The sequence below is a fragment of the Danio aesculapii genome, chromosome 6 (assembly GCF_903798145.1).
Source record: "Danio aesculapii chromosome 6, fDanAes4.1, whole genome shotgun sequence".
NCBI classification, from domain to species: Eukaryota; Metazoa; Chordata; class Actinopteri; order Cypriniformes; family Danionidae; genus Danio; species Danio aesculapii.
The window spans coordinates 18391512-18405481 of NC_079440.1; the positions used below are offsets into that span (position 1 = coordinate 18391512).

The window sequence follows — 13970 nt, forward strand, 5'->3', positions numbered from 1 at the left end:
GCTTTTCTCTCTCAATTGATGACTCTTCCATTTATCCCTCTAAACAGGTCAAGAGTCTGGGTGTCATCCTTGACAGCACATCAATATTGATTCTCACATCAATAACATCACCCAGTCTGCTTACTTCCACCTACGCAACATTAACCGTCTCCGCCCCTCTCTTACCCCTCATGCCACTGCACTGTAAGCCCGGACAGGTTGATTGAACTTAAAAAATTTATGGAAACTCGTTGCCCTAAAAAAGCTAATTTCATCTTGTTGAATAAACAACACTTTTTTAGTTTATTGTACTTATGATTTTAAATGCATTTAATTAAATATTTAGTTGACTGAAATAAAGGTTTTTAGTACAACACTATTGAAATCTTAGGTACAATAAATCTAAAAGGTGTTGTTTTTTCAACAAAACTAAATTAGCTTTTTTAGGGCAACGAGTTTCCATAAATTTTTTAAGTTCAATCAACCTGTATAGGCTTAATACATAAAATCTTGACCTGAATGTTGTGACAGAAATTATTTAAAATTTAGCTATTCACAATAGATGATTTAATGAAAGTACACCTACATTACAAACAAGGACAAAGAATAAAAATTTACTTTACACTTTATTTAAAATCACTTAGGAATATCAATCCGAAACAAGTGACAAAACTAGAAAATGCCTTGTACAACAATTAGTCAATTTTTATTGTTATAAATCGTATTAAAACAATTGCTTAATCTTTTAAACAATTTTTACAAACACATACAAATCATAAACAACCCCAATATGTTATTAAATTGTAACATTATGGAATATTAACACTTGCCAAACACTAAGGCATAATTTAAAAAAAAAAATTATCTCACAGTTAGGACAGCAAGCCTGAAGGAACATGCCTTTTCTGTACCTTTTTACATGGCAAGTTGATTTTTTTAACAGCCAGAATCTTACCCTTCAGCATCTTCTTACCCAAACTTGTTGAATGAAAAAGAGGGTATTGTCCATGCACTTTGGGTAGCCTAGGTGTAGTTCATAGGTTAATTCAAAAAGTTACATGGCCTGGGGTATATTGTCCATTTCAACATTCCCCTCCTAGATGATTCCCACTGAGGATGGGTGGAGGCGGAAGGACAGGGGTTGCAGAGCCACATCTTCATTTTCTCGGTTAAGGAATCCAGTTGGCACATGTTGGCATGAGTCTCCATAATCTGAAGCTTGCAACAATAAATAGATAACATAAATAAATCTTAGAGGTGTACATTTGATTTTAATATATATTACTTGTATTGAATGTTTTAGTTCTATGCAAACATAATTTGTTAATTGTATACCCAAATAAATCCAGTATTTAATAATATATAAAATATGAAAATACTACAAAACACTAAATACTTTTTTTGTATACAAGTCATGAAAAGATTTGATATAAATTACTAAAGATTTTATGTTATTCTACTTATCATTTTAGAGTTTCAAAGGTGTTGATCATTCTATTTATTAATGAACTACAATAAAACATTGTTTGGGTCATTTATTTATTGTTATTGCTAAAATAAATGCACATTAAGAAACATGATACAAAAAAAACGTATATAAATATACAAAAACATGTATTAATGATACTTACAAAACATGCTTTGAAGTTGGGTCATCACCAAGAAGTACTGGAAGCACTCAATGGCAACACAGTAAGACCTCTCTTTGACCTGAAGATCTGGATCAGCTGTGGACAGTGATGATCAAGAGACCCATAGAATTCTTGCTTAAGATTATTCCTAACTATCTGGTTGAATTCTTGATACACCTGTAGTAGTTAAACGCACACAAAAATTTATTAACATCAGAGAAATGTCAAAATTGAACAACTGTCAAATTAACATGTTATCATGTTTGTCAATGCTGTACTCATTTCATTACAAGTACATTCCTGATATATGCATGGAAATGGCTGGTTCTTGCATAGCTCCCATGTTTAATTCTCTAATGTTTTAATAATAACCCTTTTTTGTCATAAGCAAATGTGCAATACTTACATTTTCATCTCATCCTGGTTGGCCTTGCTTTGATCTTTCTGGAATCTGCAGTTACAAAAATATACATTAGATTACTAGTTGACAAAACACATTTACATTTTTTGATCTGTTTACTCCAAATTTTTTCCCAAACAGATACTGTTAACCAAAAGAATTAGAGCACTACAGCTATTTATTTATGTAGCTTTTCATTCTAATAACCTGAAAATGCACTTGCTAAGATCACGTTGATGAGCACGAGGTTACATATCTTTAAAAACTGCTGACTAACATGGATTCGTATTTCTTACATGTGAAGAAAGAGGCAAACCTCAATGTATTCTAGTCTGTTTAATGCTTCACTCACAAAGAAACATTAAAAAAGCTCAGGCTAATGTTATGCTAAACATCTCTGACGAGACATAACCACCACTGAAAAAATAATCAATTTACACAACAGATAACGCGGATGACTCATCGAATACAATATCAATATTAAACTTTACATGAGACGACCTCATAAAGCATGTTTTCACGTACAGTAACTGTAACGTTAAGTTATAATGCGGAGGCCGCGATCGGTTATAACGTAGCATAAATGAACACGCTAACACAGGCAAAACTTACATTCACTTTTTTTCAAATTATATGTTCGATGTCACGATCGCATTACGCACGTCTTTGCACTTTGCACGTCTTAGAACTGTATATAAATGTGGTAATGGCGGTTGCGATTGACGGGAACAATAACATGATCCTAACGTTAGACACAGCTTATTCTTACATGTAGCTTCCTTGTTAACTGTTACATACTTTGTTTATTAAAGGAAAACAATGTATGGGCTGTTTGAGACAAAAATATGAAATCGTACTCACAGTGATCAGCAGCCATTCGAAAATGCGCGCTCACGCTGTATCCACCAGTGACGTCAGTCCAAAGACAAAGAGCCAATCACATTTTCCCTTGCACATCACTACTTTGACAACAGACTAGAATAAGCTTTAAGTACATTCAATTTAAACATTCCAGTAGAATCAAAAATATCATGCAAATCGTACAACAAACTAAACAAATTGAGTAATTGAGCAAAAAAATGGGTATTTATGTTTATTGAATCTAGGTATTTTGAATTAATACAACTTTAGGGATAACAGTGTGCTGTTCTCGACCATAGCCTTGTCACATCTCGTTTAGACTACTGCAACTCCCTTCTCTTTGGTCTCACTCATAAATCCCTCCATAAGCTTCAGTTGGTCCAGAACTCACCTGCCCGTATCATCACCAGAATCCCTTCTTCTCATCACATCACCCCTGTTCTGCAGCAGCTTCATTGATTACGTATTCATTTTTGTATTGATTTTAATATATTGATTTTACCATTCAAAGCCATTCACAATCTCGCCCCTCCATATTTGTCTGCCCTCATCCACATTTCTGTTCCTTCTCGCACCCTAAGGTCTTCGTCCTCCCTCCACTTGTCTGTTCCTTCTGCTCGTCTATCGTCTCTGGGCAATAGAGCATTCAGCCAGCTCTGCTCCCTGGCTTTGGAACTCACTACCACCTGCCATCAGAAACATTGACTCCCTCACACTATTCAAATGAAGACTCAAAACCCACTTATTTAAGATGGCTTTTAATACTTAATTGATTAATTTTATCTGCACTATTGTTGTGTATATTTTTAGTATTTCTCTTGTTGTTTTATTGCTCTTGTTTTATTGTACAGTGTCCTTGAGTTGCCAGAAAGGCACCTTTGAACAAAATGTATTATTATTATTATTATTATTATTATTATTATTATTATTATTATTATACTTGTATCATCCGCAAATAAAACAAACTTAAACAACTCTGATATCTTTTCTTAAATACTAATTTGTACCTTTAATATACAATATGGAAAATTTAGGAACTAATAGCCCTTTAAATACAAATTAAGCCCTTTAAGTACCCTTAAAATGCAAAAGTGTACTTTTTAGCAAACAATTATTTGTGTATTCAAACAAATAATTTTTCACTACCTTAAATAATAGAATATAAATCGATATCACCTTTTTTAAAAAGTACATTATATAGTATGTAGGCGATGCAGTGGCACAGTAGGTAGTGCTGTTGCCTCACAGCAAGAAGGTCGCTGGTTCGAGCCTTGGCTGGGTCAGTTGGCGTTTCTGTGTGGAGTTTGCATGTTCGCATGGGTTTCCTCCGGGTGCTCCGGTTTCTCCCACAGTCCAAAGAAAAGATATGCGGTACAGGTGAATTGGGTAAGCTAAATTGTCCGTAGTGTGTGTGTATGAATGCAAGAATGTATGGATGTTTCCCAGAGATGGATTGCCATGATGACAGCAAATAATATTTTACTAGATAGTTTTCAAGACACTTCTATACAGCTTAAAGTGACATTTAAAGGGTTAACTAGGTTAATTAAGTTAACTAGGCAGGTTAGGGTAGTTAGGCAAGTAATTGTATAATGATTTGTTCTGTAGACTATTGAAAAAAAAAATTTCGCTTAAAGGGGATAATAATTTTGACCTTAAAATGGTTCATAAAAAATTAAAAACTGCTTTTATTCTTGCCGATATAAAACAAATAAGACTTTCTCCAGAAGAAAAAATATTATCAGACATACTGTGATAATTTCCTTGCTCTGTTAAACATCATTTGGGAAATATTTAAAAAAGAACAAAAATTCAAAGAGGGGCTAATAAGTCTGACTTCAACTGTTTGCTTTACACCCAACACACACCATAACTTTTTCTGATTTTAATTGTAATGTAATAACATGCCTTGTGTAAAGCTGCATTGGAGCAACAACTATTGTGAAAAGTGCTGTACAAATTAATTGAACTTAAGTAAATTTGAAAGGGTCTGCCTGCCCCAGTGGTAGCTTTTGAGCATTTATTTCTTGAGAGTGTCCCCTTATTTGCAATTCAAAAAAGGTATGATTTTATGTGTTCTTGTTTATGTCTGCCTTTGATTTTAATGCTTAAATTTAGACTAAGTTGAGCACTATGAAAAGTAATATAAAATTAAATAAAAAAATTATAAAATTAAAAATTAAATAAAAATAAAATAATAATAATAAGTTTACTGGAGACAAATGGTTTACTCTCTGTTTTCTGCCATTATAGCTCCAAAATCCTATCAGAGGACAGAGTCTTATGGGTTTGGAAAGACATTATTGTGAGTAAATGATGCTAGAATTTTGATTTTGGAGTAAACAACCCTTTAAATGAAGAATTTGATCTGGCTGATCTCGATATTATCAAAAGCCCGTGAAAAGATGTGTAACTTTCAAGACCAACTGATATTTCACTAGCACGATGAGACACCTGAATCTGCATGAATTGCTCTGCAAAAAACTAATAATCAAAAAACTTTTTTTTCAAGAGGTTTATCAGTAAAACCGCATCTCCAACAGATTTCTTTGTGTGCTCACCTTTTGTGCTTCAGTGGGCATCTCGTCACTGGAGGAGCTCAAGGGTTCTTGGGATGCAAGGGTCATTGCTGTCTGGTCCCCCCTCACAGTGGACCTTTTGGATTGAGGAGGTCTCTTCGGGTCTTCCTCGTCAGAAGAAAGTCCTTTGTCACTCATCAGCTCGTCTAGTTTTCTCCTTAGCTTCTCCTCCTCCATGTGCCCTGCTGGGGGCTGAGCAGGCTATAAACATAGAAAAGACGTATGTGAAGCACCTACATTTTTTAAACAATAAGAAGTGTTGCTTTCTGTTTTGAGACTTTACATATACCTGATCAGAAGGCACAGTAATTTTCTCTTCCAGTCGATTTAATAGACTCTCAATGGCAGACATTCTCTTGCTCAGTTCATTGATCTACCTCACAGTAACAGGTCAAAGAAAAAAGTTAATCCCCCTCAAACATTTCAATTCTGTTATGAATTACTCCATATCATTCTAGTTCATTTTTGGAACGCAAATTAAAATATTTTAAATGAAATCAGAGAGCTCCCTCATCCTCCATATTCAACAATGGCCTTGAGATGTTCAAAGTGCAGAAAAGGACAAAACCAAAAGCATTGTATAAACATTTCATGAGACTTCAATGGTCAACTGTAATTATATGAAGCTCCAATAACATTTTTCTGATGTGGAAGAGAAGACACTGGAGATTTTGTCATTTGATTATAGCTGATGTCCTTTGAATTTTTGACAATTTTTTTAGGACTTTGAAATGTCTTATGAACGTTGCTGTACATGGATGATGAAAGAGCTTTCTAATATTACGTTGCATTTACACCCACCAACTGCAAACTCTGACTCGTGTGTTCTAATCAACGTGCCCTGATGATCACTTCTCATATAGTGTCGACAGTGCTCTTTAAAGGTGCAGTAGGTGATTGTCTTTGTTCTACATTTTTTTGTAATTGAAAGTCTCTTCACATTTCAATAGTAATGATTAAAGTAAATGATCTAAATGTATTTTTATATATATATATATATATATATATATATATATATATATATATATATATATATATATATATATATATATATATATATGAAGAGTTCAGATGCAAAACTCTCTAAAATCCATCAGACCTCTTTTTTTGTAAATGAGCTCCTCTGATTAGGTTCAGAAGTTTCATTTGATAGATAATGAAAAGGTTATTAGCTAGTAAATAAAATATATATTTTTCAAAAATGTTACTTTAGTCGATTCTCTGGTTTTTAAAAAGGTAGATTTTCTTTTGCGTCTAAACCAGCTAAATCCACTTGTGGATTTTTTTGCAAAAACTTCGAAAGTGTAATTAGTTGAAAATTACTTAAGATGCAATTAGAAATTATTTTACCAAACATAAAATACATTACACAAACCACCTCAAATTAAAAAGACATAAATCTGTCAAGTAAGTGGTGGTTCATTTAACTGTGGTAACCTCTGATAAACCAGAGACTAAAGCAGAAGGAATATGAATTAATGAAATCTGTCAAGTAAGTGCATTAATCAATAGCATTAAAACTGACATTGATTAAATCTTAATCTGTTGTCACTTCTGATGTTTGGAATTTAAAGTATAACAATGTTAACATTGCAAACATTGTAAACTTAGCTTGTTAGATTCAAATAATGTAGTGTAAAAACATTTTGAAACATCAATATCTGTGCATTGCCCATTAATATAAAAAGCTTATAAGACGTAAAGGTAACATGAAGTAATATAAATAATGTATAGTTTTACACATTATATTTATCTTTTAAAAAAACAGCTTAAATTAGCAGATAAAACACTACTTGGAAAAAAGGGGAAGTCTCTCAGGTACTTTAAGAAGCTGTCGTTCATTCATCCTCACCATATTCAAGGTCTTAGTTTCTTTTTCGGCTCTTGTTTATCCTCATAGCATGTGGGATAAAAGAACATAATCTTAACTTCGTCTTTCATGAAACGTAGTAGCCGTTTAATGTATAGTAAATTGTAAAGTAGTGTCACTGCACAAAAACATTGGAACAAATGCATGCTACACTTCCGACTGTGGGTTCACTACTGTCATCTTGACGGTGCGTGTTTGTGATTTCAGGAGGTATGGCTTTGAATGGCAGGCTGTGTTTTGCAAGCTATTATGCTAATGGTTAGCATTTTCCCTATCTCTTACCTAACATCTCCCTATTGTTGAACACTTCCTTCATTTACATTTGTACATCTACATGGGTGACTGAACATTTTGCTATTCCATGATGATGAAAAGTGCTAAGTTTCAGCTCAACATAATTATGCTTTTTTTTAAGAAATAGTTCACTCAAAAATTTTAATTCTGTCATTGTTTACTCTTCCTCCTCTTGTTCCAAACCTGTTTCACTTTCTTGACACTGAAGAATGTTGGGGAAAACAGCTACTGACATCCATAGTATTTTTTTTTCCTATTATGGATGTCTATAGCTGCTTTTTTTTCAACATTCTTCAGAATATCTTGTTTTGTGCTCAACAGAAGAAAGAAATTCACCAAAGTTCAGAACCACTTGAGTGTGAGTAAATGCAGAGGACATTTTTATTTTTGAGTGAACTATCTCTTTAAAGTGATAGTTCACCCCAAAATTTTAATTCTATCATCATTTACTCACCCTTCACTTGTTTTATTTATTTAGTTAAAATAGTTAACTAGTTAACTATTTAACTTTCTTTCTTTTGTTAAACACTAAAGAAAACATTTCGATCAAAGATAGAAACCTGTAATCATTGACTTCCATGGTATTTGTTTTTCCTACTATGGAAGTCAATGGTTTTCAGCTTTCTTCAAAATATATTTTTTGAAACACATGCTTTTTGAAACCCAAAAGCATGACAAAACAGTTAGTCCAATTTCATTTTTGGGTAAACTTTCCCTTTAAGTATATTTTCACATCATGCTGATAAAGCATCTTAATCAGTGATCATACCGGTGGTGCTCCCTGTTGAATGTTCTCCTGAGATGAAGCTCGACTGCGGCGTCGAGGAGGAAGCTGGTAAACAGGGTAACGGTACATATCCTCTTCCTCTGAAGTGTCCAGGTAGATCTGACGCGGAGCCATTGAGGAGTTGATTTTAGAGAGCGAGCGAGCACGTACCATTCTGTTCTCAGAGTATAGGCCATCATCTAAAAAAACCAAGAAGGAAACAAATGAGTTTCTTAATACTAAAATCAAGATCTCTCTTGACTGTTCAAATGAAACTTAAAGTCCATAATCCTGGAATCATGACAGCTTACATATTTGGAAAAAAAATGAAGAACCCACTTCAAAGTTTTTATAGTTCATTAGTTTTAAATTAAAGTATACAGTAGACGAACTCAACTGACATTTTTCCACAATATTTCCTATTATATTTTATTCTGGAGAATGTCTTGTTTCTTTTTGTTAGTCTGGAATTATTTATACCTGAATATTGTATTAATGTTATTAGTCCTCTTAAGAATTTAGTTTTTTTTTTATTGGTTACAGAACAAACCACTGTTGTCCAGTGACTTGACTATTTAACCTAGTTAATTAACCTAGTTAGGCCTTATAAATTGCACTTTTTCACATCATGACAGAGACCAAATAAGTTTGCTATTAGAAATTAGGTATTAAAATTATTATGTTTAATAATGTGTTGAAAGAAAGTAATATTGTACTAGATATTTTTCAAGACACTTCTATACAGCTTAAAGTGACATTTAAAGGCTTAACTAGGTTTATAAGGTTAACTAGTCAGGTTAGGGTGATTAGGCAAGTTATTGTATAACGATGGTTTGTTCTGTAGACTATCAGAAAACAATAGCTTAAAGGGGCTAATAATTTTGACCTTAAAATGTTTTTTATTTTATTTTATTATTATTAAAAACTTATTTTATTCTAGCCAAAATAAAACAAATAAGAATTACTCCAGAAGAAAAAATATATTATCAGACACACTGTGAAAATGTCCTTGCTCTGTTAAAAATTGTTTGGCAAACGTTTAAAAAAAGAAAAAAATTCAAAGGGGGGCTAATAATTCTGACCTCAACTGTATATAAAAATATTTGTACTCTTAAAACTGATTTGTTTTATTGGCAATTGTTTTTCAAACAAATTCTCTAAATGATAATTTTCATCAAATGCTATCGTAATTTCTTCAAGAGCTGTATTATGCTATTATAAAATAATGATTGTTTATTTAAGAAATTCTAATAAAATAGCTTAAGAATTGTACAAATAACTTTCTGTCTCAATATATAACCAAAACCTGCATTAGGTCACTAATGTGCTGTAATGTAACCATGTACAATATGTATAAAATCTTAGTTCATTGGCATCCAAATTACTTGAAAACATAATATTACTGTTATACTGCATAATAATAACAACACTGCTAGGAAGTTTTATGATTTAGATTTTTACACCATCCTGCAGCATGCATCAGCGTGAATTTGTTTGCATCTGTGAAATAGGTTAAGAAAGAAAAAGAAAAGAAAATTCTTTAACCCTTTAACTACCCCACGAAGAAATTTTTTTTTTAATGCATTTTTTAACTCCTCATGTCGCTAGTTAACACACTCAATGATTTTTTTTTCAACCCATAATTTCTAAAATATCAAATGGTTGATATGTCGGTTTGAGGTAAAAGTATCGGAATTACAGTGTTTTACAATTGTTTTGCCACAAATTTCAGAACCCTGATGTCAATTTTCAAAACTCCAGGCACAAAATTCACAAGCATTGCCAAAATTGCACATTTTTGTAAAACTCTTAACTCTTTTTTTTCTAATGCTTGGATACAATATATATAAGTCGAAGATACTTTGTTCAAATATGAAGTGTAAGACCAATAATTTTTTTTTAAATATTCAAAATAAAAAATTTTTTAATACTAAAGTATCTTTTTTTTTAAGTTTGCCATAATATATTTCAGATTATCATTTATCATGTTTTTTTATTGTTGTTGTTTAAAATAAAACCAAAATCAGATGTAGTAGTGTAACATGATTATATTTGTTTGGGGTTTTTTTTATAAATCAACAATGCTGTGAAGTGTAAACCATTATTTAAAACAGTTATTCTTTATAGAACTTTAACAGTCATTTTTAAAAACTATTAAATCATAGTCAACCATTTGGTAGAGCAGGCAGTTAAAGGATTAAAATTGTTTTGACAAATAATTAAGTTTACAAATAACCACTTAAAACATAATTCTCCAAATTCTCCTCTCACAGCAAAATCATTTTCCACACACCAACTGTCATCAAAGAAATTCTGTTTGTTAATAAACAAACAAACTTGTTTGTTTACAAATGACATATTCCACAGTGACTCCACTTTAGGTTTGAACATTTCAAGAAAATCAGTGATTTCCCCTATATTTTTTATATTTATAAGATTTCGAAATGGCAAAAATTGCTCTTCCCACAAGAAAATTGTTAAGTGTACATTGTGCTTTCCATTCTTTTTTATACTTCACTCTCACAATAAATGTGTTCTTTGTAAACAAATTTGTTCTAAGAAAGAAAGAAAGAAAGAAAGAAAGAAAGAAAGAAAGAAAGAAAGAAACAAAGAAACAAAGAAACAAAGAAATGAGAGAATGTGTATTTGCTTCTTCACCTGGCCGTGAGAACCTGTCAAGACTTTTCCTGCGGTTCATGCGTTGCTGATGCTGATGGTAGATATCAGAGTTGTATTCCAGATCATTCCGCTGACCTCTATCATCATGGATGTACTGGAGAAGACAGATTTATTTTTTAGAATTCCTGACTCCTCGTTTAAATTGTGACTATAAATAATAAAATGAGCCTTCTCATACCTGGACAGACTGTCTGCGAGAGTGAACAGCATAGTCGTCCATCTCCAGATCCATGGGGTGGACAGAGAGAAGACGCTTGGTCTTTCGCATCTAAGAGAAACAACATATTTCCTTCATACTGTATACGATACTATAGACCTAGAAATATTTAATAGACTTAGGAGAGGTTTGTTTTAATTGCACACTCTAAAATGTTGATAAATTCAATGACATTGTAGGAAAAGTATTTAAAAAGTGTTAGAAAGTTTAAATGATGCTTTATTAAGGAAAAATCATATGATAAATTCTAAATTATCATTCAATTTATTTTACATTTACATTAAATGACAAATAAAAAAGGGTAAGAGCCATAGTTTGAAAGATTATAATTTAACAATAAAAATAGTGCTTGAATATACATATTATATTAATGTGTCTAATTTATATGTACATTTATTAATCTTTCTCTATGTTTGTTTTTTAATGGTTAGCTCCACTTATCATGGAAATAATAGAGATTAACTTTTACAAATATGCCTTAATATGTCATTAATTGCACATTTAGAATCATAATTATGACTTCATTTAATCAGATGAATTATGGTCTCATCTAATTATGATATATGTTATAATGGCATTGAGGCTTCAGTAGGATATTGGCCACATGCAACAAACTAACAAACAAATAATATGTACATGCATGCATAAACTTTGCAGTGAAATGAAATATTTTTTTTTTTAAATCATGCTTTATTTCAACCTGCTTATAACGTTGAGCTTCAGATGCATCCATATGTTCTTCATCATGACCATTATAAACATCTGTGGATACAACACTAATATTACAGTGGTGACATGTCAAAATAGATCTCATATTACCAATATATCTCAATGCTTGACCAACTTCCTTCAGTCGTTTGCTTGACGACACAATGAATATGGTTGTGTACTCACTGCGCACATCAGGCATGCTCTGTGTGTCATCATCACGATGCCCTGTGGAAACAAATAATATTATTCATAAGAAAATGACATGCAGGGAAACCATGTAATTTTTTGCATATTTATTTGAGGCACTCAGACAGAAATATGAAGATTTTTTTATATACACCACAACGAAATTAAAGATAAAAGTATACTAAATATACACACAGTGGTGTGAAAAAGTGTTTGGCACCTTACTGATTTCTTATTGTTTTGCATGTTTGTCACGCTTTTATGTTTCAGATCATTAAACAAATTTAAATATTAGTCAAAGATAACCCAAGTAAGCACATAATGCAGTTCTAAAATGAAGGTTTTTATCATTATAGGGAAAAAAATGTTTACCTCCCAAACCTAATAACTGGTTGAGCCACCCTTAGAAGCAACAACTGCAATTAACCATTTTTAATAACTTACAATGAGTCTGTAAAAGGGGTGCGAAGGAATATTGGCTCACTCATCTTTGCAAAATTGTTGTAATTGAGCCACATTGGAGGGTTTTCAAGCATAAAAGTCATGCCACAGCATCTCAGTTGGATTGAGGTCAGGACTTAGACTAGGCCACTCCAAAGTCTCTATTTTGATTTTCTTCAGCCCGTTCAGAAGTGGACTTGCTAGTGTGTTTTGGATCATTGTCGTGCTGGAGAACTCAAGGTCGATTCAGCTTGATGTCAGGACATTCAGATGGCCAGACATTCTCCTTTGGTACAAAGTAGAATTCATGGTTTCATTTATCACAGCAAGTCTTTCAGGTTCTGAAGCAGTAAAATAGCCTAGTCCATTACACTACCACCACCACATTTTACTGTTGGTATGATGTTCTTTCTCTAAAATACAGTATTAATTTTACACCACACATAATGGGAATACATACTTTTAAATACATAATTTCAAATTTTGTCTGGTCAGTCCACAGAGTATTTTCCCCAAATTCTTGGAGATCATCAAGCTGTTTTATGTTCTTTTTGCTTGCCAGTGGTTTTCATGTTGGATCTCAGCCATGCAAATCATTTTTGCCCAGTCTTTTTCTTATGGTGGAGTCATAAACACCCACCTTAACTGAGGTACAGTAAGTGAGACCTGCAGTTCTTTGGATGTTGTTGTGGGGTCTTTTGTGACCTGTTAGATGGGATGTTTTTGTGCTCCTGGGGTAATTTTACTCAGCTGGCCACATGGAAGGTTCTCCACAGTTCAAAGTTTTTGTCATTTGTAGATGATGGCTCTCACTGTGGGTCACTGCATTCCCAAAGACATGGCTTTATAACTTTTTTCCAGACTGGACTGGATCTTAATTATTTTTTTCCCATTTATTTTTTAATTTCTTTGGATCCCTGCATGATATCTATCTTTTGAGGTCTATGTAACTTTGTCAGGCAGGTCATATTTAAGTGATTTCTTGATTCTGAACAGATGTGGGTGTGGCTAGAGAAATTAAAACCAGGTGTGATAATCCAGAGTTAAGTTATGTTTTAACAAGGGGGCAAAACCTTTCACACAGTCCTATGTAGTTTTGTATTTTGTTTTCCCTTAATAATAAAAACCTTCAATTCCAATGCATGACATGTTTACTTGTGTTATCTTTGACTAATATTTACATTTTTTTGATGACCTAAAACATTAAAGTGTGATGCAAAAAAGTGAGGCAAACCCTTTTTTTCCCACCGAAGTACATATTTGTGAACATGGACAATTAACAACTTTTACAGTTTTACAACTATAAACCAAACAAATTCAGGTTAAAATTTGGAGTAGATAAACTACTGTACACCT

The 13970-nt window shown here is 32.6% G+C and overlaps 1 protein-coding gene and 1 long non-coding RNA gene across 4 annotated transcripts in view; both read right to left on the reverse strand.

The window, feature by feature from the left end:
* The window catches only part of mlpha (melanophilin a), a 37534-nt gene that overhangs the window by 12929 nt on the left and 10635 nt on the right, over positions 1-13970 (reverse strand). For all 3 annotated transcript variants that reach the window (XM_056459705.1, XM_056459706.1, XM_056459707.1), the window contains exons 5-11: positions 12171-12212; positions 11977-12038; positions 11238-11327; positions 11039-11153; positions 8384-8580; positions 5740-5823; positions 5433-5651 (exon numbers count right to left, since the gene is read on the reverse strand). In XM_056459705.1, the coding sequence (XP_056315680.1) occupies positions 5433-5651; positions 5740-5823; positions 8384-8580; positions 11039-11153; positions 11238-11327; positions 11977-12038; positions 12171-12212 (809 nt within the window). The remainder of the gene's footprint in view (positions 1-5432; positions 5652-5739; positions 5824-8383; positions 8581-11038; positions 11154-11237; positions 11328-11976; positions 12039-12170; positions 12213-13970) is intronic.
* LOC130230600 (uncharacterized) lies at positions 851-2959 on the reverse strand. The gene is made up of 4 exons (XR_008837964.1): positions 2872-2959; positions 2017-2061; positions 1611-1787; positions 851-1197 (listed from the first exon to the last, which is right to left on the reverse strand). It is a non-coding gene; the product is annotated as an uncharacterized LOC130230600 (long non-coding RNA).